Source organism: Triturus cristatus, chromosome 4_1, assembly GCF_964204655.1.
Source record: "Triturus cristatus chromosome 4_1, aTriCri1.1, whole genome shotgun sequence".
Taxonomy (NCBI): Eukaryota; Metazoa; Chordata; class Amphibia; order Caudata; family Salamandridae; genus Triturus; species Triturus cristatus.
The window spans coordinates 596,113,569-596,140,903 of NC_140585.1; the positions used below are offsets into that span (position 1 = coordinate 596,113,569).

Consider the following 27,335-nt stretch of genomic DNA (forward strand, 5'->3'; position numbering starts at 1 on the left):
GGGGAAACGCCCGGTGTCCGCTACTGCCTGTTGGGAAGCATGAATGTTTCTACATTCATAATTGAAAAGTATCACTTTTAAGAAATACTTCTCAATGCACTGATATAATCGGATGTACTAAGGTGAACAGGTTCTGCATGTTAACGAAATACACTTTTTGAATTTACTTGATCATATTTTACATGTTTGCTGAAAGATGTCTTTAAAAATGAAGGTGTTCCTAAAATTAAGTGCTGCGTAAAACCCCAGTCACTTCCTTTCTTTAACTTCAATTAACATTTAAAGAAATGCTTGCTCGTTAAACATCTTTTTTTTTTTTAAGTTTAATGAAGCCGAGTAAACAGCAGCCCAGTGCTTCTGTGAACCAGGGGGCCCCATGTTAAGGTTAGGCAGGCCACATACCGCCCTCGGGCCGTACTTTGAGTATCACTGGTCTAGAACCACTTTTCAGAGCCTGAGAGCCCATTTTCAAATTCAACCATGCCACTTCCACTATAATGTGGTATACCTCGGAGGGAGGGAAGATGGGAGGTCCTCCTAGGATTTAGAGTAAGGTTGTAGGGGACAGGACCCCGCTCCCCCCCAATGTTATAGCTTATATAACATCCTACAGGGGACTCGCCCCAGAATCCTTTGACTGTATTACAGTACCAAGAGTGCAGTTTGTAAATGGCTACTGAATCCTTAAGTGATGTGCAACATCCTGATTATATATGTTTGTAAATGCATTATCTGCATTGCGTGTGTAATGCTCGTTGCATCCTTGAGCGTCAGATCTCTTGTTAAAGAGTGAGGTCAATCAACGGGCTCATGTAGTGATCACGGCAAATAGGAAAAATATGTTGGCTGTTTGTATGGCGTCCTGTGAGTGACCCATGAGTGTCTCATCGAAAAAGGGATTTCCTCTGAAGCATCTTCTTCGTCTGCGTGACGAGTAGTTTCAAGATGGAGTTCGTTTATGTTTTTTCAAGCCTGCTGACTTGCAGCCAGGATACGTTTGTGTGTGCCTGTCCTGGACGCAGTTCCCAAGGCACTTGCGAAAGAGATGAACAGCCGCTTGACTTTTCTCAAGAAGGATATCCTGCTGCAAGAAGTCATGATGTTTGTTTTACCTGTGTGTGTGTTCTGTTTTTGGTTTGCAGCCTGTCTGTTTTAGTTATAATACAATCGTATCTGGTATTCATGATACAAAAGATTGCAGGGGCCGTTCACCTAGATGACAAAAATCAAATATACGCTTGCATCGATGCGAGACCTAACATTTCTGCTTTGGGGTATAGTACCTGAAGTTCAGATCTGGTATATTAATGGTCTACGTATTTATAAAAGAGCATAATTGTATGTGCACATACCCAAAAAGACTTCTTCATAAATTGTATTCCCTCTCCACAAAATTGTATTTTTCCCCACTAACATGTAGGCTGCCAAGGTATTGACTTTTATTCAAGCAGAAGGGCTGGTTGTTAGCAATTTAAAGCATAAGATGGGCATAGCTGGAATACTGCTGGAAGTAACATCATATAATCAAGAATGTGTCCACTAGTCTGAACAAACGACATGCTATATAGAACTCATACATATAATAAAAGAAATGTTCGTCAACATGGTAACCAAGGCCAAGTCCTCAGAGACCTTGCAGCCGTGAACTTCAGTGCCAACGTGTACCATCTATGCAGCCCTGGCACCAGCTGTGCTCTGGTGTCCAAGATGAAGTAGTGCTGCTGCCCCATCTCTGTCCACCATGAATCTGAATGCATCCAAGAAGTGGGTGCAAGACATAATTTCCACTTCAGTACAGTTTTAAGGGCTAATGGAAACGGTTGAAGAGTTGTTATTGTAGTTGCTGTGTTCTTTCTATGCCGTACGCGATCAGGAGGAAAGAAGAGCATGTGGTACCAGGGGAATCTGACCTCTGCACAGGGACGGGTATATGGTGCTGTTCGGTACTTTCAGTAACAGATGATTGTACTTTTGGTGATGATCATAGCAAAAGCGAGAAGTTTATTTTTCTCCGGGAGCTCAATCGATCAGATCTCTATCACCATCCATACATGTCCAAATGGATTTGCTGTCAGTTTATTTTTTACTGGTTCTTTGTTGAACATCAACTTTATGGGACACAACTTTAATGGACCGGTCTGTATACCTGGATGACGGAGAGTGTGGCATTTCTGCCCGTTGTTTTCATAGTGTTGGTGAAGTGGGTCACTGTCCCTTTCTAGGCTGTGTATTGTGACCTCCTTGTTGATAGCTGACCGGGAATGAGTTAGAACCAACTGAGTGTGAACCTAGTTCTAGGACACCCCCGTGCCGCACGGCCACCAGCTGCTGCGTGTGCCCCCTGCCTCGCTGCCGCCTCGTGACCACGCCCCCTGCCTTCATGCGGCGTGGTCCGTGCCTGCCTGTCCTGCCCCTGCTGTGTTTGCTGTTTTGCCTGCTTAAATTGTTTAATCTCATCTTTTTGTTCCTGTAATAGTTGTAAACTTGTTTTTCCTTCCTGTTTGGACGTTTCGTTGCCCTTCGTCCTCCCTCCCCGATTCCCGCCACCGCCGCTAACCCCGCCCCTTTTTTCCTTCTGTTCCCTCCCCGCTCCCGCCTCCCAGCTGCTCCGCCCCACCCGCGCACTTCGCCATATATGGCGACCGTGCGAACGCGCAGCGGTCACGCGCAGCGGGCGCGCCGATTGTGCGCCGAAGGCGCGCCAAAGGCAAGCCCGTCTACGCCCGTCCGCGCCTGGACCGCGCCCAGTGCCAGGACCCCTGGCCCACGAGGACCCCGGCCAACCCGCCTGACGTACACCGCCGCCACCCTCAGCGCACTCAACACCGGTCGACTCCCAGGATGCTACCAAGCCGACGCACCCACGGACCCTTCAGCTGCCACGCCTGCAAGTTCACCTGCATCCAGACCTGCCTCGCCAAGCCGAAGCCGAACACCAGCAGCAACCACCTCAAGTGCATCCTGCTCAACACCCTCTCCGTCCGCAGACACGCCATCGAACTCTGGAACCTCCTCGACACCACAGCCCCTGACGTGGCCTTCCTCACGGAGACCTGGATGAACGCCTCTTCAGCGCCCGACATCGCCATCGCCATCCCAGAGGGATACAAGATCACCCGAAGGGACCGCACTGCCAACCAGATGGGAGGAGGCATCGCCATCATCCACAGGAACACCATCCGTATCACGACCAACACCGACAACACCCTTACCACCGCCGAACACCTGCATTTCCAGATCCACACAGACCCGAAGACCACCCTCAGAGGCACCCTGATCTACCGACCTCCAGGACCACGCACTCAATTCAGCGAGGACATCGCCGACTTTGTCAGCCCGCAGGCCCTCCCCTCCGCTGACTACATCCTCCTGGGGGACCTCAACTTCCACCTGGAGAACAACAACGACCGCAACACCAGTACCCTGCTCGACAACCTCGCCAATCTTGGACTCAAGCAGCTGGTGTCCACCCCCACCCACCTCGCCGGACACACACTCGACGCAGTCTTCTCATCCAGCATAGACATCGCCTCCAGCCACGCCACAGAGCTTCAATGGACGGACCACAGCTGTGTCCACTTCACCTTCAGAAGAACGACGACCCACCACCACCAGCAACAGGTTGCCCGCAGAAGCTGGAACAAGATCACAGCCGACCAGCTCGCCACCTCCCTGAGCCAGCACCCTCCTGCCAGCTCAGCGAACCCCAGCCAGGCCGCCGACAACCTCGCGAAGTGGATCAGCAACTGCGCGGACGAACTCGCCCCGCTGAGGACCCCGCCCAGCAGACCCGGCAGCAAGAAAGCCCCATGGTTCACCGACGAACTCAAGAGCTCCAAGAAGAACTGCCGAGCCCTCGAGAAAGTCTGGAGAAGGGAACCAACACCGGACAACATGACCACCTTCAAGCTGGCCCCCCGGAAGCACCACCAGCTGATCCGCGCCGCCAAGAAAACCGCATTCAAGGACCGGCTAGACAACAACGCACACAACTGCAAGGAACTCTTCAACATCGTGAAAGAGCTATCCAACCCCAGCGCAGGAAACAACGACATCACCCCATCGCAAGACCTCTGCAACTCCCTCGCCTCATACTTCCACAACAAGATCGCAGACATACACAACAGCTTCAGCACCCAACCAACGCACACCACGACCGAACCACCGCCCCCCACCACCACCCTCTGCACCTGGACTCCGATCAGCACCGAAGACACCATCCGCATGATGAACTCCGTCCACTCCGGATCTCCGACCGACCCTTGCCCTCACCACGTCTTCAACAAGGCCGACGCTGTCATCGCACCCCACCTGCGGGACATTATCAACACCTCCTTCGACACCGCCACCTTCCCTGAGAGCTGGAAGCACGCCGAACTCAGCGCTCTACTCAAGAAACCTACAGCGGACCCCACCGAACTCAAGAACTACCGCCCCATCTCGCTCCTCCCGTTTCCAGCCAAAGTCATCGAGAAGACCGTCAACAAGCAGCTGGCCGCCTTCCTTGAGACGAATGGATCCCTCGACCCCTCACAGTCTGGCTTCCGAGCCAACCACAGCACCGAAACCGCCCTCATCGCTGCCACCGACGACATCCGAGCCCTGATGGACAACGGAGACACAGCGGCCCTCATCCTCCTAGACCTCTCTGCGGCATTCGACACTGTCTGCCACCGCACCCTAGTACAGCGCCTCAGCTACGTCGGAATCCAGGAGAAGGCACTGGAATGGATCATCTCCTTCCTCGACGGAAGAACACAGAGAGTCCGCCTACCACCGTACAAGTCAAAAGCCTCCGAAGTCATCTGCGGCGTCCCTCAAGGTTCCTCCCTGAGCCCCACCCTCTTCAACGTCTACATGAGCCCCCTCGCGGCCATCGCACGCAAACACAACCTCAACATAATCTCCTACGCCGACGACACCCAGCTGATCCTCTCCCTGACCAACGACCCCGCCGCCGCCAGAGCCAATCTGCACGAAGGGATGAAAGATGTAGCCGAGTGGATGACGACCAGCCGCCTGAAGCTGAACTCAGACAAGACGGAGGTCCTCATCCTGGGCTCCTCGCCCTCCGTCTGGGACGACTCCTGGTGGCTTCCCGCCCTGGGCTCCGCACCCAAACCAACAGACCACGCGCGCAACCTGGGCTTCATCCTGGACTCCTCCCTCTCCATGACCAGGCAAGTCAACGCCGTATCCTCGGCGTGCTTCAACATCCTACGCATGCTACGGAAGATCTTCTGGTGGATCCCCACCGAGACCAGGAAGACCGTCACCCAGGCCCTCGTCACCAGTCGACTGGACTACGGCAACGCCCTCTACGCCGGTACCACCGCCAAGCTCCAGAAGAGACTCCAGCGGATCCAGAACGCCTCAGCCAGACTCATCCTCGACATCCCACGAACCAGCCACATCTCCGGACATCTAAGAGACCTGCATTGGCTCCCCGTCAACAAAAGGATCACCTTCCGCCTCCTCACCCACGCACACAAAGCCCTACACGACCAAGGCCCGAACTACCTCAACAACCGAATCAACTTCTACGCTCCCAAACGCCACCTCCGATCAGCCAACCACGCCCTCGCCGCCGTCCCCCACATCCGAAGAGCAACAACAGGAGGAAGGTCCTTCTCCTACCTGGCCGCCAAGACCTGGAACTCCCTCCCGACCGACCTGCGCCGGACCCAAGACCACCTCTCCTTCAGGAAGAAGCTGAAGACCTGGCTGTTCGAGCAGTAACGGCACCCCCCTCCCCCCAGCGCCTTGAGACCCTACGGGTGAGTAGTGCGCTCTATAAATGTCATTGATTGATTGATTGATTGAAGCACCCGAATACCTAGGATGATGTTGTTACGGTCCTCGTGTCTATATTTCATTAAAATTTCTACAAGGGGCTAATGTTCCTATGAAGGATAGGGAGGAAGGCACGATCAGAGTACTAGATAGGGACAGTCAGCTGGACTGTTTATGGTGCCCTCACCCATCCCCTAGAGGATGTCATGCTTCATCATAGGGCAGTGCTCCTCATCGGGCCGACACTGCAATGCCATACGGGTCCCCCGAAGGGTCACTTTGACGGAGATCTTTAAGAGGCTGCCGTATGATGAGTGCGGGTGAGGTGATTCAAGATGTGAAGTGGTGGGGTATGAAATAAAGAATTAAAACTGGTAGGGGAGATCCTACACTATACTTTATTGAGGGGACCGCCCTCCCAGGGATAAAAACCTGTTGGCAGGTGAGTGCTATCTTGGGGTTTGAAATGAACCCTGGTAGTCTGGGTGCTGACGCTAGGTGCCCCACACTGAATTGGTGCCACTAGGTGCTACCTACTGTGTGTGTGTGTTGTTCGGGGACGCGGAGACGGGTAGGTGCAAACACACAATCGGCACACCTATAGCACACTTCAACGCAGCTCCTCCATGCCACTGTTGCTACATTTTTGCATTACTTTGGTTGGACCCGGAACAACACACACAGTAGGTAGCACCTAGTGGCACCAATTCAATGTGGGGAAGTTTGTCCACTATACCTTCTTTTTGTCCTGATGAAGCGCCACGGATCCATATGACCAGTTTAGGCTCAAGACATGTCGACTCTCTTTTTTGAAGGTGTGACCGTAGTTAGGTTCCTCCCCTGAGACAGTAGAAGACCTCCCCTACCTAGTCTCAGCACCCAGACTACCATGGTTCCTTTCAAACCCCAAGGTAGCACACACCTGCCAACAGGTTTTTATCCCTGGAAACGCGGTCCCTTCAATAAAGTATAGTGTAGGATCTCCCTTACGAGTTTTAATTCTTTATTTCACACCCCACCACTTCACGTCACGAACCACCTCACCTGGACTCATCATAAGGCAGCCTCTAAAAAGATCTCCACCAAAGTGACCCTTCGTGGGACCCAAATGGCATTGCAGCGCCGGCCCGACGAGGAGCACCGCCCTCTGATGAAGCATGACATCCTCTAGAGTCTAGGGGATGTGTGAGGGCACCATAAACAGTCCAGCTGAGTGTCCTTATCTAGTACTCGGACCCAGACACTCTCCACCTTTTGAGAGACCGTGCCTTCCTCTCTATCCTTCATAGGGACATTAGCCCCTTGTTGAAATTTTGATTCTGTACAGGAGCCCGGGCTTTTGGACCTCCCAATTGGGCTCCCTGTCCCCCCATACACCCTTCTCTCTGGCAAGGGTTCTTCTTGAAACGTATATTTCTTTAAAACCATTGGACAAGGGCTGGAGTGGACCTGTGTGCAGGTAATAGCGTGGAATGTTTCTTTTCCATCGCGTAAGGGGACAAGTGAACGGCTACACCACTAGCAAAGGCATCGGATCGCCGTGCGCATTCTGCGTAGCACTGCTGATTCCTTGGTGAGCACAGTGAATGTCAGCAGCAATGCGCACCTCTGCTGATTGAAAGTCTTTCATATAAGGCATGCTTACCAGTCTCTTACCCTGACTTCAAACTTCTCCCCATGCACTTGTTTTGTAAGCAGGGCTTTAAGTGGGACAAAAAAACTCGGTGGTTTCTCAAAGGGGTGTGGCCTGTGTAATTTAGGGCGTGGCTTAAAAACACGTAAACTAAAAATCTGTGCTTAGCATAGTGTGCCGCACCACTGGTGTTTTTCTGCTTCTGTCATTGCATTCAGATATATAGTACAGGTAAAATTACACCTACAACAAGCCAGAGCTATTGGCTTTGACAATGGTTGTAAGTTGCATATAATAAGCAATGACTATGGCTTTGTTATACATATTATTGAAAATGCTTCAGTTCTGAAATGATGAGACTGTGAAAGAACTCAAACGAGTCTCTTTGAAGTTACACCAAAGCCTTTGAGCAGTGGCACTGATGCAGAGCTAAGATTTTCTTCTCCTACCTGAGGGTGAGGGTAAAAATGGAGAGCCCGATAGGGACCCGCCTCGGCACCTGCTTTTACGAACTGGCGGTGTCGAGCACTGGCAAGACCCGGCCCACTTGAGGCCCTGTTTGTAAGTAAAACTAAACCGGATAACTCAAAGTCGGTGTTTGCGTGCAAGTACCGTCATGAAAGAGAAGGAATGCTGACATGGCCAGGGCAGCTTTTCCCAGAGTTCAGCCTGTAAGTGGCTCGCAGGAGAGTTTTATTAGCAACGCTCTTGCTTGTCTTGGCCGACAAGGAGCGAAGGAAAAAGCCAGGTTTAGAAACAACAACACCGCACGCCACATAGCAGCAGCCGAGCCAGGTTTTAAGTGCTAAGCTCTTACAGACCAGACCCAGAATGATGACGAGGTGCATTAGGAGGACGCTGCCAATCCCAGGTCAGATTTAATTAATGAGGACACAGGGAATTTAAGCCAGAAAAATCTTTAACGCTAACCCGGGCCTTGCCTGTGCGGTTAGCAGAAGTCTATATTACCAATCGTGTTCCATTGAAAACCATCTATTCATGTTTACTTTGAGGAAGTTTCCAGCATTACTTTTGTTTCATTCATGATTTGTTCTGTTTGGTCGGCCCGGAAGTTCATGTAATTTACTGTGATGCTGCTCCTCAACCCCAGGGCTTTAAGTGGGCCGGTTCTCACCGGGTCTGAGCACCGGCAGTTTTTTAAAGGGGGCCTTAGAAACGGGTCTCTGTGGGCTCTGTTTTGTGCTCTGGCACAGGTGGTCCATTTTTTCCCCGGACTGCAGTGACAGTAGGCACATCGATGTGTGGTTGTTAGTTGTATAAGATAAATAAGCAGCAACTATGGCTTGTATATAATATTGAAAAAACTTCCACTTAAAGCCCTGGTGACACCACGAAAATGTTGCTGCTCCTGAGTTTCAAAAAGAGAAGGTAAATACAGAGAGAAAATGACTCTCTTTAAAGAATTTCTCTTCCCCTAGAACGCCCACCTGGCATGACGTCATGCCCGAAAATCTCCACTTGTGAGAAGTGGGCAGTGTGAGCACCGCACATCGATGTGCCTGCTGCTGTCACTGCAGTCCGGGCAAAAAAACGGACCGCCTGTGCCAGAGCACAAAACAGAGCCCGATAGAGACCCGTTTCGAGGCCCCCTCTAAAAAACTGTCGGTGCTCAGCACAGGTGAGACCCGGCCCACTTAAAGCCCTGAGGTACACTGACCTATGTTCTTGCCCCGCCCACTAAAACAGATGTATTGCCAATCAGCCTGATTTAACGTTATGCACTTATGTTTGAAAAGCTAGTTTGTTTATTGTATGTAATGTATTAATTAGTACGTTGTCACCAGAAGAAGCGTGATAACTTAAAGAAAAAGACAGACAAATAGATCGAGACACTCAGAATCATATACAATATGCCAAAGAGCTTACTGTTAAACTGTTTCTAGCGCCTAGTGTGAGGGAGCTATATTAACATTTAAGGTTCGATTTCTGACCTGTAAGGTTCTAGGACCTTCAGGTTTTCTTTGAAGCGCATAGTTTTAAGTGCACCATTATACTAACTACTTCATAAAGTCATTTTTATTTTTTACAAAGGAAAGCACTGTCTGAACATTCAAATTAGTAAGTGTAGTTACCTTTATCACCTATTGCCTGGTCATTTCTGTCTGCCCAAGAACATAAAGAAAAGGCGTCACAAGTTGGAGTCGCAAGATTGCAAAGTATTAGCGGAAACTAGGTGTGCGATTTTTCTGGAAACCTTGCAGAGCGGTGTGGCGGTGAGTGCACGTGCAAGGCCGCGCGCGCAGCCTGGATGGGCTTCCTCGCGCTGGACTGCTGCCGAGGCAGGGCTGGCCCTCTGGCATGCACGTGTGATCCTCTGCAGCATGGTGCAGAGCCCTTCTCTTTTAACCCGAGAGCCATGGAAGCGAGCACAAAAATGCAGCATTTCTTAGCAAAGTGCGCAAATCCACCGTAAACAAAGTGCGTGACACACCCAAAGAGCTGCACACTCGGCTTCCGATCCAGAATCTCCGTGAGTTAAGCATGTGCCATATGTTGACGTGATACATACGTCGGATATTTAAAAACAGTTCCCACACATGTGCTGACATTAGGCTCCATGGTGTTCATCCGGGCAGATCTCACAAAAATGTGAAACATTGTAACCATGAGAACTGGCGCTGGTTCATTCACCTTTCTGTCCCTGGGAAAGGCCGCCCTCCGCAGTGGGAGGGTCTGCGGCGGAGCAGGGGGCCCGGGGGGCTTCTGGAGGATCAGAACCAGCTGCTGGGGGCGCGAGGGGCAGCCATGGAGGAAGAGCGTTCTTCACTGGGGGAGGTGGGGGACGAGTTCGGCTGCGCGCCCGGCAAGGCCGTGGTCCGGCTGCTTCGCCCTGCCCCCATGTCTACGAGGAGAAGGCCCATGGCTCGAGGGTTAGCTGGTGCTGTTGCTTAAATGCTTGTTATGGTTCGCTGGAAGGAGCTCTTGCGCTGTTTTGTGGTGTTTTAGCTCCGCTCACAAATGACCTGCTTCACAAAGCCTTCTGTCCTCGAATAAATATGCTTTCCCCATAGAGTTAGGGAGTTCCACAAGGGACCTCGATGGATGGGGGAGGACCTGCCTCCTAGATGTTTACTGATGGAGAGTTCCACAAGGGACCTCGATGGACGGGGGGGGGGGGGGGCGCGGGGGGACCTCGATGGACGGGGGAGGACCTGCCTCCTAGATGCTTACTTGTGATGGTGAGTTCCACTGGGGCTTCGATGGACGGGGGAGGAGCTTTCTCCTAGCAGTTTAGTTGTGATCAGTCTCCAGGGCGATGGTTTCCTGCTCATGCTTTAAACCTCAGCCCTTCAGGTGAGCCGTGGTCTGTAAGAACGCAACTTTCTCAGGTACCTGCTATGTTTGGAACCCGCACAGGACACACCAGTAAGCTTCTGGTGGGGTCCGTGCTGGGAATGGTCCTTCTTTTCACCATTGGCAAGAGCTTGCGTGCCACGAGAGCAGTGGCGCCGGGCTCCGGCGCGCTCTGAGCATCAGCTGTTGCTGTGACAGTGGTTCCATATGTGATGCTGAAAGGCACAGAAGGGGCACCTTTCATTCCATGCATAGGTTTCTTGAGCTAATGCTGGCCCCTTTTCAGAATAGATGAATAGCCCTGCTAACACGCTGTCATTTCGTGCTGGGCCTGTTCCAAATGAACGATATCCTGGCATCATACACTTTATGCCAGCTGTAATGTGGGGCACATTATAGGTGGCAGAACATTATGTATGATGCGCAAAAATGCCCTACACTAAGCAAATGCCCTGCAAGCCAATCTGCTGCCCACTGGCATGTGTGCCACTCTGCATGTGTGCTGGCACCTATTCTGTGATGTGGTATGAGGGCAGTTGCAGTCCAAGATTGCACCCTATCAGCCCGTGGCAACGGAGACCCTTGAACCCGCGGCGATGCTTGGAAAGCTGAAAACATTAGGCCACAAGATTCCCAATGTGTAGCCTGGGCCAGGATTGTATTGTGCCGCCGTGTGATTGATCACCAGCTCATCAGTGCTTCTACCTCAAGCACTTACTGGAGCCTGGCTAATTATGCTGACTTCAGCCGATCTGTGAAAGGCCTCCTGACTGAGGGGAGGAAAGTTAATAAAAGAAGTGTTGCAGATTCCTGTAGAGAGAGAGCCTACGTTTTTTCCCCACTGGCCACCACTCTGCCTCAGGGGCACAGCAAGCAATATATCCGCTCCCCTTCCCCCCCTGTTCTCCAGACCCCATTGACTTCCTGAAATGAACCCACCCACCGCTGATTCACGAGAGAGCCTGAGACCCATTTTCGATCAGCTGGAACATTTCATTTTATAGCCTAATAAACAGGACTTCGCCTGCTTGACACTTAAATATACAACTATTTTCAGCTGAATCAAGAATCGAGTTCTAAATAAGTTCTAGAAAAGTGATGTGCCGTTTTTGTGTGTGCATATTTTGGCTTTTGGGTTTTTGTACCATAGCGAGCAAACAATTAACTCACCAGCCTTGTATTAACTTTTGTGTTGGTTTTTGGCTTTGACTTGGAACAGTGATTTTGATGTTTTGTTGTAGCAACAGGGCCATGACGTTTCCCGCAGAAATATCTGACATGGTGGAGGGGTAATGAAATCAGTGTGAGGCTCTCCCAAGCGGGCTGTGGCTAGAGGACTTGGATCTTAGTTTTTTTAAAGAATGAAATTGATTTACAACCAAAACATAAAACCAAACAAGCATTGGCATAGCCAATAGGTCTCGCCTTTGAGACCTTATAAGTGTTTTAGCCATGCAACAGTTGCATAACTAAATTCTTATAAGGTCCCAAAAGTGAGACCTATTGGCTATGCAAAGCGGCCGTGAAAGTGATTGCGATCTCACATCAAAGCGGAAGTGATCGTGGTAAAGCGCGGCGCCCGCGCACATGCACTGTAGCTCTAGGCTGGCCTGGTAGCACTTTTTGGAGCCCTCTCAATAAGTCTCGCCAGACCAGCGCATGCGCTGGGCCAGGCGAGACCTAAAAAGTACAATACCCGCAGTCCAGGCACACACACCTTCTCAGGAGCAAGTCAGTGCCCCTGCTGTTGCGCCAAGCGAGCCGTGCCTGTTGTAAACCATATTTTTTTAAAAGAAAGAAGTCAAATACTTTTAATGTTTCCTAAGGACTGTCCATAAAAAGAGCAAATCAGATTCCAGACAGGCGAGAGCAATGCATTGGAACTTTTGTTTCTTGGGTGGGGGGATTTTCTTGAGAGTTCCATGGTCGGTGGAGCAGAAGTAAAATGGAAATGACAGTTAAATTATTATATTTGGTGAAAATACTTTAATGCATTTATAAAGCATATCCTTTAATCTGAGTTGCTTCTGGTTTTGCACTATACTGAATGAGTTTTAGAGGGTCATGAACGATGACTGAACGCCCAGTTTGTGCTCATGCAAGAAACCGGATAGCATGACCACTGTCATGTGAGCCGATGTCCAGGTGTCTTGTGTGGGTCCAGCTTGAAACCTGTCATGCGAGAGTTTGTGTAAGGCCCGCCTTGCTGCCGCATCTGTAATCCATTATGGAAGTTGAGATGTAAATGAACATTTGTGAATGCTCCAGATGTGGGTAAGGTTGTCAGCTGGCCCATGAACTCCTTGTTTGTTGACAGGTTCTCAAGAGTCGGATAGTTCTCAGTCGGCCAAGAAAGACCTGCTGGCTGCCCTGCGCGCCAGGCAGGAGGCTCTGGAGGAGACGCTACGCCAGCGGCTGGAGGAGCTGAAAAAGCTGTGTGTGCGGGAAGCGGTAGGAAACTGACATTTCTTCATTGCGCATGCTCTCAATGTGTCACTTCCTAGCATCCTAGGGGACCTCCTGGGAAAGAATGAGCTTTGGAAGCAATGCCTACACTTACACTGTAAATCATACCCACGCTTCATCCCCAGTAACTGTACTATGAGTTGGGTACCATCCCAAATCTTAAAGGAAAGGGAATAATTCACTCCCATGCCATTCGCCATTTGAAAGTGACAATTACCGTATCTCCGGGTTTTTGATGGCCATAATGTGAAGAAGAGTCCCTTGACAGTGAAGTGCTTGAACAATTTACTTGGCTCTGTGCTAGTGGCACCAAGAGCTGTAGACAATGATGTTATCATTTTTTTAGAGACACGAAAAATATTAGGTTCAGTGTTAGAAGAACACTTATATTGGATGCAGCCGGTGAACTGTGCCGCCTCCGGCAATGTGGATGTAAAAGTTGCTAAACTTTACACCAAGAGATGCAAGTTCAAGGAATGAGATCTGCTTGTATAAGATACAGGTCACGTTCTGTAATATTTCCATCACCAAATAGATTAAGAGTAGTTTCAGGACTCAGTGGCTGAGCTCCTGGAAGTCATTTGTGACAGATTAAAATTATTAGTCTCCAGTTTACTTGTTAACTTTTTCCATGTGAAACCCTCATGTATGTTCTCACTCAGGCAGTGTGGAGCGAACAAGGAGGCACTCTCGAGGTAACTAGTACTATTTGACCAAGCCATTAAGCAACAAATCACTGTGTTAGGTTATTCATTATTTGCAGGATATTCAAGCAAATGTCCTAAGTGATTGTGCTTGTATAATAATATTAGCAACTTTTAACAAACATGTGTCATTTAAAGGATACAACTTGGTATCCCTTCATACTGCGTGTGATTCAAGGTGAAAACAGCATCCCAACTTTCTGCAGTTCAGAGCATAAACAACATTGCCTTCCTCCAGATCTTTATCAGGAGTGTGTACCTTCTATGGTAGTATTCATTTCCAAAGACAGTCGACAGTAGTTCATATTCTTGCAAGGCTGTTGGGCTGTGAATGTTGTTGTTATTACTGGTGCCTCCAGGCCAGTGTGCACGAAGGGTAACTTTTTGCTGCATGTGATATAAGCTATTGAAAACGCCTGCCTGTTTCTCGGAGCTTGAGATACACAATACAAAAGGCCCTTGTCCGACCTCTGCAAGTATGCAAAATGCAAAGCTCATCAAGTGACCCTAAATATGCACATACACACACACATCTGTAGACTGTCTGTGTACAGCTTCCATGTGCCTAATCTTTACCGGTACACTGCCGTCTGATGAGCAGAGCGCCCTGGGCACGGCGTGATACTGTGCTTTCCTTCCCGTTGTGTCACATGCCCATCCCTAGCCGCGCATTTACTCCTGCACCCACACCACCCTCTCTTGCCCAGTTACATTAACTACCGGTTGTGTCTGTAGGAACTCACGGGGAAGCTACCGAAAGAGTATCCCTTGGACCCTGGAGAGGATCTGCCCATTGTACGGAGAAGAATTGGGACATCCTTCAAGCTGGACGAGGATAAGCTAGAGTCGAAGGGAGAGGTGAGAGCTCATGTCAAATGGCAATGCCCACGTGAAACGTATCTATGAATCAGTTTAGTAATATTTGTTGCCAGTTTAATATGTCTTAACCTGCCCTTCTAAAACATTATTTATTACAAAAGTGAATTTTAGAGTTTTTGAACAAAACATAATAACATGTTCCTATCCAGCAGCAAGACCACACCAAAACCAGCGAGGATGCACACTACGTTTTTTGTTGGCATTCATCTGTACATATAACTGTTCACTTGGTACTTCATTCGGTGGGTTTTTAGAAAATGTGAGAAGTTTAGGTAGAGATCGGCTTGAGTGGCACAGTAGTGGCTTTAGTTAGATTATAAATGGCAGGGAGGATCAAGGGAATTACGTCACCCACCTAAAATATAAAACCATTTCCTTGGATGCTACCTTGTTTCACTATCCATGTAAAACATGAAAAAACCACTCATGTTTAATGTATGCCTTTTAACAACGCTTCGAACCCCTCGAGCACTGACGCGCCCGTGCTGTAGGGGAGGCGTGTCTCAGTTGCTTGAGTTTTCAGATCCGCGTATGGCCTCAAAGTGAATTTACATTCCTGTTTAATGAAACCTGTGTATCCCCATTTCAGTTGTTGTGAGCGGAGAAAAAACAGCACTTTCAGCCAGAATATTCGTTTCTCGCTGTTAAAGCAGAAGCAGGAGCGAGCATTAGACAGCGACCATTTGTTGATTTTACTTCTCTCCAGTTGAATCTTTAAAGGGGCTTCATGGTGGGTTTCCGTGTGCTCAGTGAAGACTACTTGTTCACTACTAAATTCCCTGCTATCCGCTGGGCCATTGCCCCCAGCCAAAGCTGTGAGGACTGTTGAAGGCCAGAAGTGCACAGAAAGCCCATTGTATGCTGACTTCTTGCTCTCATGATCCCAGCTGGAGGAGCAGCCATTTGTTTTGTGGCAACAGGACATCATAGCTAGGCTTTGAGATCATGTAGAGGTCAACTTAAAGCGCGACCTGAAGCTCGTCTTTGCCACTGTGGCTTCCATAGATCTGTCCGTGTTAGAGGAGAGCAGTCTCTTGCATTTGTAAAGTGCATTGTATTGTTGCATTTGGTGATGTTTATTATAGAAGATGCCAAAATCGGTCTTTAGAAGAAAGCCACTTGAATGCCTCACGGAGTGAGGCTGGGCTAAACCTTCTGGACAAACCCATAAAATGCCCATTTATTCATGTAGTTTATTTAACACTTTCATACGGCGCTCCTGTAAAGAACAAAAAATGACACCCATCTTTCCGAATGGCGGAATAACGCCTCTTTCCTGAGCTGCACCACCCAGAAACGGTTTGCTTTCTGAACTTGCTGGTGTAGGGTGCACAGAATGTCAGCGTTCCACTACCATTGGAATAATCTGTCTTTCCTAGAATTTTGCAAAGTTCCAGGCAGACAACCCCTTCCTCTCCCCCAACACCATGGAGGGGTCTACAACATGCTATACATTTAGACTGCAAAATGTCTCATAAGCCATAAGATACAGCACTAAGAAAGCACCCAATTCCGCATGTCTCTCAGCTTGTTTTAATCTGACGGCACATCCACAAATTGTGAAATAATTGATCATTGTTGAATTCCAAAAAAAAGTGATCTGTAAAATCTCGTCCAGTCAAGGAAGCACTATGAAGGCACACTGTGATTGTTTTGAATACAATACTTACATTGGATAATGTAGAGGATATATAATTCACCTTGAAATTACAATGTGTGCCTACTATCCCAATGGATACATGGAGAGATTTGTAGGAAGACAGAAAGGAGAGGACATCACAAAATGGCTATATGGCCAAGATTAGGTAATTCAGTCTGTGTATGGTTGAGAACTGACTGCAGGGAGTGAAGGGGCAGTATCTCAGGCTCATTGCACTTTTCTACATTGGGCACCATAGCTCAGTCTCTATACCTGCATGCATAGAACCCAGGCAGAGTAGCAGTGTCACCCCCGCCCTCTCACTGTGAGCACCACCATCATTTACTTTTGCGGGGACCAGCCAGTATTCACAATTGGAAAAAACACTCAGCCTAACCAGCGTGCAGCTTGCTCTGCACCACAGACAGCCCGGTCAGCATCAACTGCCTCCCTCCCTCCCCAAGAGACAACTCTGTGTCAGCTGCCAAAGACCGCACTCAGTGGGCACAACACGTAGGCCACATTGTAGCCTCCTACCAGTGCCACCTAAGTTGAACAGTCTCCTTCATGGAAACACCAGATATTTCCAAGCAGGGAAGACGTGCTTTGATGGGGTTCAGCCCCCGGCAACAGAGCTCAAGCCTCATAATGAGCGAACAAGAACTGGAGCAACAAACGCACGTGCAGCCTTTTTTATACCGAGAACCTTAAAGCACCAAAGAGTTCTTTACACCGAGCCCTTCTGTTTCTAATGTGGCCAGAGATCCACAAAAACATGCACATTTCTGAAGCAGAATCCTTTGCTGACCGAAAGTTTTTACGGACTTTGGGAGTTGTTCCTGCATAGTTTGTGCTGCTCGCCATTTCTGAGTGCATTTTTAGCAATATATTTACCAGCGATCAATTAAAGTCCAAGTTTCTTGCAGAAGAAAGGGACATTGTTGGTTTAAAGGGGTTGTTCAGGTTGCATTTTCTGACTGATGGCAGTGTACCCTTTTAGCTCCCGGTCATGTTCTTGTGTCAGGCTCTCCACTTAATACTCCATCCCTGTAATGTTCCAGAGCTATTGATTGATTGAACGCATCACAACCAGTTACCGCCTCTGGCAGTTATGCCGTGATCCAACTAAAGCTCACAAGATGGTAAATGACAACGAGGTACAGAGCATAAACCTTTCCTCTAGTCATTAAAAGTGGTAAAGGGCATGTTACCTTTACCATTCAGCCTGCACCACGTGGTACGCTTCACCATGCAGTCTTTATGCAACTAAATGAATAAAAAGAAAAAATATATATATATATACATACATACATACACACATATATATATATAGTTCCACAAAAGCCACTTGATTTCTGTTGAACACTTTGCAGGACGGATGCCTCCTTCGTGATAAGTTCCCATCACGTTAAATTATTTTTCAACAAACATCCACCAGGGACATAGCAGCACACTGAGGGTTCCAAATTACTTTATTATAACCAAGTAGACACGACACGTTTCGGCGACATTGCCTTTCTCAATACTAGATATATATATATATATATATAACCTACTGGCGGTCGCCAGTAGGTAGTTATAGTTAGGACCACGTTTCCATAGGAAATCCGCAACATTCTATTTTGAATAACTTTGGCGCCGGTTGACGAATCCTCGCGAATTTTTCAAAATAGGTGGGGCGCTACGCTCCGCTCCTACCCTGAAAGTCTCGGGGGGATTCGTCAAGCGGGGGCTGAGATAAAAGGGGGGTCCCAAAACGGGTTTTTACCATGCATTTTTCCATAGGACCTTTAGACACAGCTACAGCCCGAACGGCGGAACAGAATTACTTGAAATTTGGCAGAGAGGTAGTCCTCAGGTCAAGGAAGTGCCTTTTGTAGGTTTGGTGTAAATCTGTTCAGTAGATTCTGAGAAAATAGCCTTTAAATCAATATATATATATCTGAGCCAGCTTACGGTGCGCTTACGGTACGCTTACCGTACGCGTACGGTGGCGTGCGCGAGCGCGATTCTGATTGGCCCTTAGATCTTAGTAAACATTCGAATCGGTCGAAACCAGGAAGCGGCGGCCGCCATTTTCTCTCTCGCACTCTGAGGGGGGAGCTGATAAACAAATGCCAAAAACATATAAAGGGGCTGTTTAGACAGCGCCCATGCACATAACCATGTTAGTTGAGTCTTCAAAGATCCCCCAAGGCAAAAAACGGTAATTTTTTATTTTTCGAAAATTTCGCCGATTACGCTTACCGTACGCTTACCGTACGCGTACGGTAAAAAATTATTAAAAAAAAAAAAACCCACTCTCTCCACCCCGTGTGCAAATGGTGGCCGAAGGCCACCATTTGTGCATGGCATATAAAAGCACAGCATTTCCCAAAAAAATTTCAACAGATTACCTATCACAAGGAAGCGCATAATATGTCCTCCATGTGCGCACGGTGCGGGAAGCGCATCGTGCGTACATGGCCCATCTAGCGTAACGTGGGCACGCGGTGCGCGTAGCCCACCGCGTGCCCACCGTGCGTGCACGGCACTAACTGTGTAAAGTGGGCGCGCGGTGCGCGAAGCGCACCGCGTGCTCACTGTGCACGCACGGTGCGCGAAGCGCACCGTGCGCGCACGGAACGAACTGCGTTAAGTGGGCGCGCACGCCACGAATGGCGTAAAGTAACTTAGCATTTAAAAAAACGTACAAATTCACTGAAAAAACCATAGGTTTCACACACGTTATAGTTAGGAATTAGCATTTAAAAAACCTTGCAAATTCACTGAAAAAACCATAGGTTTCACACATGTTATAGTTAGCGGAAATTTTACTGATAAAAAACCAATGAAATTCCCTCGTTATAGTTAGTGCAGGAAACTATAACTCACGCGACCGCAATCTTCTGCTGATGACATATGTGTCTTTATGAAAAAAAAATATTTGTAATATATGTATAGCTAAAAATTTATGGAAGAAGACATGGGCAAATAAGTGTCTAAATACAGTATTAGCATCAGCAGAGGATTGCGGTCGCGTGAGTTATAGTTTCCTGCACTAACTATAACGGGGAATTTCATTGGTTTTTTATCAGTAAAATTTCCGCTAACTATAACATGTGTGAAACCTATGGTTTTTTCAGTGAATATATATATATATATATATATATATATATATATATATATATATATATATAATATATCACTTAAAAAATTAGGCATTTGGTTGCAGGGAGGGGTAAGGAGCAGTAAGGGGGTTTTAGGATTCAGGGTTGGGTGGGGTAGTATTGGTTTTTCAGGTTCTGGGATGGGTAGGGGTAAAGGGTGAGTACAAGTTTTTAGGGTTCAAGGTTGGGTAAAGGGTAGAAAAGGGTTTTAGGTTTCAGTGTTGGGTGGAGTGGTAAGGGAATTTTAGGGTTCAGGGATAGGTAGGCTTAAGGGGTTAATAATGCGTTTTTAGGGTTCAGGGATTGGTGGGATGAAGGGTAATAAGGGGGTTTACGGTTCAGGATTGGATAAGTGGTAGTAAGTGTTTTTTTAGGGTTTATGGCTAGGTAGGGGTAAGAGGTAGTACATTTTTGTTAAGGGTTTATGTACCGGGATAAGGGGTAGTAAGGCTTTTTAGGATTTAGGATAGCTAACAGTAAGGAGTAGCAAGAGTTTTATGTTTAGGGTTTAGGCATGGGGATTGGGATTTACCTAAATATAATTAATTTAAGCAGGCGGAAAAAATATCAATGCATACATCCGTACATACCAGCAGTTTGCATGGTAACAGTTCAGCATAGTAATGCAGTGCGTTGTAAAGGTTAAGGTGTTGTATTATATGCGTTCTTATGTATTGCATTGTAAAAGCCTTTATGGTAATAACTGATATTCATGTCAAAGAACCCCGCACTAGACATGTAGTGTCCAGTCGAACATTGTGCATTTAGTCTGTGTATGTCAACATGAGGTGGGTAAACCCCCTGTAAATGACAAAGATCTACTGAATGAGCCTGTATCAATACCATCTCGACTGCGTGTCTGTGCTGCAGTTGTCTTCGTCGAAGCACTTTGGAAGAACAGTTTTAAGTTTTCTTGATCGTTCAATGCAGAGCTCACTCATAGAATATTTGAAGTCGGCCATAAATACAATTAAGATGATAGTTATGAGCTCAAACAATGCTGGCCTGTCGCGGACATTGGAGGATGCCAAAGGCTGAGATGCTTGGAATGTGGAAGGGATTAGTGGCATTCAGTTTTCTTACTGGCACTGGACTTCAGGCTGCCATTCTTCCTTAAGAATTGGCAAGAAGTCGGGTGTCGTCAGTGTGCGGGCAGTGCCAGCCGCTTCTGCCAGCGAGACATTTGGAATGGAAAGCAACAAGCCTAATCTAGAGATTTTCCACTACATTTTGCTGAGTCTATGGATCTGCTGCCTGCACGTACAAGCCTGAGAGGCTCCATTCGAGTATGAAAATGTCACATATCAAACTATTGCACCTAATAGAAGACGGTGGAAGAGGGGGAGCATAGTCCCCTGTTACGTCTGTGATTTTTTTTTTTAAGAAGTGCTACATTAAGAAGATACCATTTTACAGTATTGTATTCCATAATTCAATACAATCGGGTGCAAAATATATTAGTGTCCTCTTTCATAGGCTGCTGACATTTTTTATGAGGTATATCATTGATGTATGAACTCGGCATTCCCCAAACGCATTACTTGCCGTCCCTCCATTTTCTCTTGAGGAGTGGCTTGTCACCCCACTGTCACTGGAATTTTCTGTCACACTGGAATACAGGTTTCACTCCTAACCCATCCTTTACAAATACCATTTCTTCTCCAGTGCTTTATTCCCTACAACTTCTCACATCCCCATTCTCAACCCTTTTGCTCCATCCCCATCAATCCCACTTAGTTTCTCCCTCTCTGCTCCATTACTGTCCTCTTCACTCCTTTAAAAATGTTAATCACTGATTACCTTCAAGCACCAAATTAATCACACCTCACGAATCCCATTTTCTTTGACTGCAGCACATCTTGAGTGTGTTTTTTTTCTTCTCCATTTTCTGAAACTATGGTTAATGGGCCCGATTTCCCACACCTCTGGATTTAGCGTTACCAGGGTTACAGATAACTGCAGAGAGGAAGAATCCAGCCCATTACAAGTCAGACCCTGTGGGTCCACTAAGAAATAATGAATTACAGGGGAGTCTGTAATTATGAGTCCGATTTCTCCCGGTAATATCTTATTTTGGGCTGGGCTTTCAGCCGGACGCTTTGGTTGCTTTTAGTGAAAATGTAAACATCTGCAGTGTGTCTGCAGATATCATAATTCTAATAATGCCAGTAACTGCTGTTGCTGGTCCCATCGGAATTAAGTGGCCACTCATAATGGGGGCCCATGTATTTTATGCTATATTCAGCTGCAAACCTTCCCAAAAATTATAATAGAATTGTTGTCCATGTACATATACATACATGCACAACACATACTTAGCAGCTGCCTGATCCTCTTTCCCACTCCATCCCCCTACCCAGTTTTGTTGCTCCAAAACTCCCCAGCAATGCGTATTCAGTACAGAGCAAGCCCCTTACAACCTAGCCCCCCATCTCCCTAGATTGCTATCCTACTAGCGTCACAGATCGATGGCTGACCTTCCAGCTAGTTGTCCAACTCCCCATGACTCACGTTAACTGATTAAAAGGTCAATAGCTCGTTAGTTCATTTTCTCCTCAAGTTTTTCAGTGCTCCATCCTAACTAGCAATAACCCTGCCATATTAGCTCCTCAGCACCTCTGCTGACCACTTTCCTGCTTTGATTCTCCCAAGGACTGCAAGTACCCACCTACCACTCTCTAAATCCATGTTTCTACAGCTCTGGATCCCTGCGTTTCTTGCTCCTTTCTTGCTCCTCGGCTCTCAATATTCTCTCCTCACCAGCTTAAACCACTTCTGCTTTGTAATTCAGTAGCGGAGAGCTTACAAGCTCTGTGAATCCCTGGCCGCACTCCACGGTTCCTCTCCTCTGTTCCTCAACCAGCTCATCCACCAGTGCCTCTTATTCCAGAGAGGCACACTCCCCAGATCTTTTTTGTCCCTCCACTCTGTACCACTACTTTCACCTAGTCACCAGATTTCCAACACCCTTGTTCTTAAGAAACCAAGCTTTGGGATGGAGACCAGAACATAAGGGTTTGTGGGTGGGGGGTAGCTTTAAGAAAATGTGGCGCAGAGAAATTGTGATGAAGTACACAGTTGAGAAGGAACATTGTTGTTTAATTCAGATAATATTTTTTATTTGCTGGGACGAGTGAGAGTTTTTGTCTCTGATTGACCCATCTTGTAATTCCGAGGCACCCTTCCCCATACAAGAACACAATGGCACTACATATTAATTGTGTGTTATTTAGTTATGTTGAAAGAAGAGAACCGTAGCATCCTTTCTGAAAAGATCACTGTGAATCCAAGTGAGCCAGCTAAATATAAATACATACAAAAATATGACTAATCTAAGCTAAAGAGGGATTTCATTACTTGAAATGCAACCGCGTTATAAACAAGCACCATCTCAGAAAAAGCTAATATATCAGCGTGAATTGTCCCACACTGCTGTGTTTTCGGAATGTGGCCCTAAAGCCTGTGTGAGGAGTTCCTTCTCTGGTGATGCATTTTTTGTTATTCACATGTAACACTGTTGATCACAAGCTACTGCAATAACTAGTGCTATGCACTTGTCCTTACCGGTAATCTTTATTTCTCCCGAGTCCAAGTCTTCCCCGATACTGTCCTAGGATTCCCACCGCATCTCCGTCACCAGGGAATTGATTATATGGTGTTTCTTACATGTAAAGACCAGGGAAGATGGACGAGGAGGTCATGGGTTTGCGCAGTTGTTCAAGCCCTGCAGTGGGTAGTCGTGGTTCTGTGTGTGTAGATGACAGTGGGCACCTTTTTGCTTCAGTCACTGATCTGTCTGGATTAAATTAGCCAAGTACCTGAAATGAGTTTGGATTTTTTTGATTAGAGCAGCCGTCAGATAATTGGCATCCATATCATTGTACTCAACCCTTTGAAGATATTTGCAAGAAAAGATACATTTTTACACCTTTTACAGGAAGCTGAGCTGGAGCGGTTGGAGAGGGAATTTGCAATTCAGTCGCAGATTACAGAGGCCGCTCGACGCTTAGCCACCGACCCCAACATGTGCAAAATAAAAAAGGTGAAGAAGCAAAGGAAAACGTCGTACCTGAATGCACTGAAGAAACTACAGGAGATTGAAAATTCAATTAACGAGTACCGTGTCAAGTTTGGGAAAAAACCGACGCAACGAGCTTCACTGATCATTGATGGTGAGTTATTTATGCTTTTTGCGTGCTGAAAAGCGAAGGACTGTTATTGAATCTTCTGCCTAGTAGAAAGCATGTTTGCTCAGAACAGTTACAATTTTGCAGTATCCACCTAGAATTCAATTAATATTTCGAAGTCTGTAAACGGAGTGGGTGTAGGTGACAGTGTGTTTTGAGAAAATGCCCATGTTTGGTATTGAATTTGAGGGACAGCTGTTCTTACAAGTGTTGTAACTGTAGGCAGGGCCGCTATAGTTAGGCAGAAGGTGAGGAACAAATTATGCGGCAAGGTTGACTAACTTATGTGGCAAGAAAAGGCAAAGTATGCAGCACATTAGGATAGTAGTGCTTCATTATTTTGTGATTTTTACTAATGTATCATTGGTATTTACCTCACTAGTACCAGTATAACAATAAAATACAACAATAAATACCTGAAAGATGCCCAGTCAACCTCTGTGAAAGGCCTTCCATTGTGCAGGAATACACGCCACCGCATTGTTTGTAACTTTTGATGCAATTGAGCTAGAACCAATTTGCCTTTATCAAAAATTGCACATGATGTAGCGGATAATGTACCCATAACTATGCGGCAAACACAGGAGCCATAGAATCACATAATTTCATTGGTCCTGCCTATAGGTGACACGTTCTGTTGCTGCTAAACGGAGTGGAATGGTCCTTAATCTCCTAGGATTGCATACTTAAAGCAAGGTGGTTGTCTCCCTCTGGTTAACTATAAGCGTATACACAAAGGTTTGAGACGCAACTGGTATGTACATTTAATGGCAACGCAGTGGGACTATTATTGAATTGTTCTTCTAACAGTCATTGTGAGGAGAGTGGTACATACTTTGCTTTTCCTATTACAAAATCTGCTTTATCAGAAAACCAACAAGTCCTTTAGATTGTTAAGAAGTCTAAAACATTTTTGGATTGTAGTTAAAGAATTCTCTTCCATGCTCTATCAGGCACCTGCCCAATCATAAAGTCTTCTAACTTTTCTGTTCTGCTAACTTTGCTCCAGTTTCCATCATCAGGATCCCAGTACCTTGATATCTTTCTTGACTGTATATAGTTTTCATTCATTCATTCAGTGGTTGTCCTTAAAATATGGTTCGGATCCAGCCCTCATGGACCATTGCTGGCTAACATTAATGGGCGAGCCACAATGCAGTGACCACCTTAGGTACCTGTGTGCTTCCGTAACACAGTATGTGTGTATTTAACGTAGTGTAATGTGTAAACATACTTGTTACATATTCCATTGTGTCACACCCCTACATTCCGTACTCCGTCTGCTAGGACAAGTATCCATTCTTGATGTGCTCTGTAAGATGGGATATGGACGCAAAGTTTGTGACTTTCTTAGTGCCTTGGGTGCGCTTGTCTATCCAAGCACCAAGCATCAGACATAAAGGATCAGTCATGCCAGCTGCTGCCACATCTTGGGTAATGTGTGAGGTTAACTCATTCCATGACAATGATGATCCGGTTATCGGGGACCACTGACATGTAGGGGGTACACATAGCTCCTCTCCACCAACAGAAACATTGCTGCAGTGTCTGGCGCTTCTGTTATGCACTGGACAGAAGTGTTCATGCAGGCGGGAAAACTGCCCGAAATTGCACTATGTTGCCTAGGCATTCCACTAGGAAAGGCAGTTTTTCTTGCATAACGAGGGGCCCTTCTGTTTTTGTGACAAATATTGTGCAGCCACTTGATCTAAGCACAGCAGGATGTGGTTAAAGCATTCAGCTCTTACAATTTGTCCCTATCTACGTCAGAGCACTTAGTGATGTAAAGATAAAAAATGCAAACCACAGTGAAGAAAATGAAGCACTCGCAGCAGACCTACTTGGCACCCTGCAGCAAGCAATGTGGCAAGTATTTACCAATACTGTGCTGATTAATTTCTCAGGTGCATTATGTAGGAACAAAGCCATACGCATGGGTTGGTAAAGATGTGCTGCTCTACCACTCATATTTTTCTTTCATACCTTGTGTTTCTGCTCGAGTGGGCTGGCAGAAAGAGATCAGAAAAGAAAGGATAAATAAAGTAGATGGAGGGGAGTGGTTGTGTGTCATAATTTACCCCTCATAGCGTGTAGTCCTGTGCCTGGTGCCATCGGCTCTATTTAATTCATGAATTTGGACAGCTTCGGACCCATGTTCTTAAGTACCTCCTTTCTGAATGAGTGTGGGTTCTGATCTCTCAGCCCTGGCTATGCGATTTACTGATCCCCAGGGAGGAGGCTACATCACGACTCTAGCCGGGAAAAGGTCCATCAAGTCCTCATAACTGAAGTTTCTAGTTTCGTTCATTTCTGGGATATGTATGTATGGTGGTTTGGACCTGTGTGTGCATACACAGAATTGCTGTCACTTTTCTCGTTGAGCTGATATTATCCATCTTACCCTGCATTTAATCACTTCTGTCCCCCTCCATAAAGCATGTGTTCCAGGTGCATGAGTTACATAGCCCATTGCCTCTGTCCAAGGTGGTTTCCACTCCCTTGGATGAAATGCATGTATTTGTTCTGTTATTGCAATTTCAAATGGCATCGGTTTCAGGTTGGTATACAGGAAATCTGGACCAGTTACAACTAGTATGTCTGTGGACTCAGAACCCCACGAATTGTAATTAGCAATACATATAGAATTAGAGAAGTACATAAACATTTGAATAAAACAGATGTTCTAGTTGGCTGTGGCATGCCACCCGAGACCCTCCTGTGAACACCAAAAAGACCTGTGCAGGAACAGAGAAGACGGACAAGTGGTAGAATATTTGTTAGGTTGCTACATTCCCTTCAGACTCTGCACAAGTTTTGTGCACCTGTGAGAAGTTTAGATGCTGGGACCTTTGAAGGAGAGCTTGTCTCCTTCTTCAAGGAACTGAGATTGAGCCTACAGGCGGAGCCCACCTCATCCACAGAAAGGTGCAGGGCCCAGCTGAGTGCAAGGGCCTCATGAAGGATGTCCCCAGTGGATAAAAGTCACTCAGGACCCAAAAGAGCCCTTGCACGGCTGGTCAGTAGGAATGATTCAGAATCATCTGGACCGTGGAGCTGCAGCATCACCTCCTCGCGAGTGGTGAGCCTTCCAAGTTCATGGCCTATGCTGTGCGTCTACCATCACTTCTTCAGCCCTAGGGAGGCTAGGAGGTCTTCACTCCTGAACTTAGGGTGCCTGGAGAAAGTCGTCCTGATTGCAGAAACGTATGAACAATTTTCCAAGCCCTTATTATTTTCGGAGATAGCAAATTAAACTCGTGATTGAAAATTAGCTAAAAAAAAAACATTCCTGGGCCGGTTCTGATTCGACCAATGATTTGCGTCGGTGCCGGAGGCCTCTGAGCGCTCTGCCAGCAGAAGAGCTTTCTTTTAATAGTACATATTGAGATATAGGCCCCCGATTAAAAAGGTGCCCTTGCACCAAATTAGTGAGCACTTCCTAAGCAGTAATCTCTATCTGGTCGATCTTTAAACTGTAATAGTACTGAAGTGAATGTGACTTTGTTAGCTGCATCCTTAACCGGGAAGTCACCACCAGCAGCACCAGAAACTCTGCTGCATGGGGTCTTC

General features: G+C 47.0%; 1 protein-coding gene across 7 annotated transcripts in view; it reads left to right on the top strand.

The window, feature by feature from the left end:
- The window catches only part of FRMD4A (FERM domain containing 4A), a 713,130-nt gene that overhangs the window by 654,179 nt on the left and 31,616 nt on the right, over window positions 1–27,335 (top strand). For all 7 annotated transcript variants that reach the window (XM_085652949.1, XM_085652947.1, XM_085652946.1 and 4 more), the window contains exons 15-17: window positions 13,059–13,192; window positions 14,647–14,769; window positions 23,516–23,750. In XM_085652949.1, the coding sequence (XP_085509075.1) occupies window positions 13,059–13,192; window positions 14,647–14,769; window positions 23,516–23,750 (492 nt within the window). The remainder of the gene's footprint in view (window positions 1–13,058; window positions 13,193–14,646; window positions 14,770–23,515; window positions 23,751–27,335) is intronic.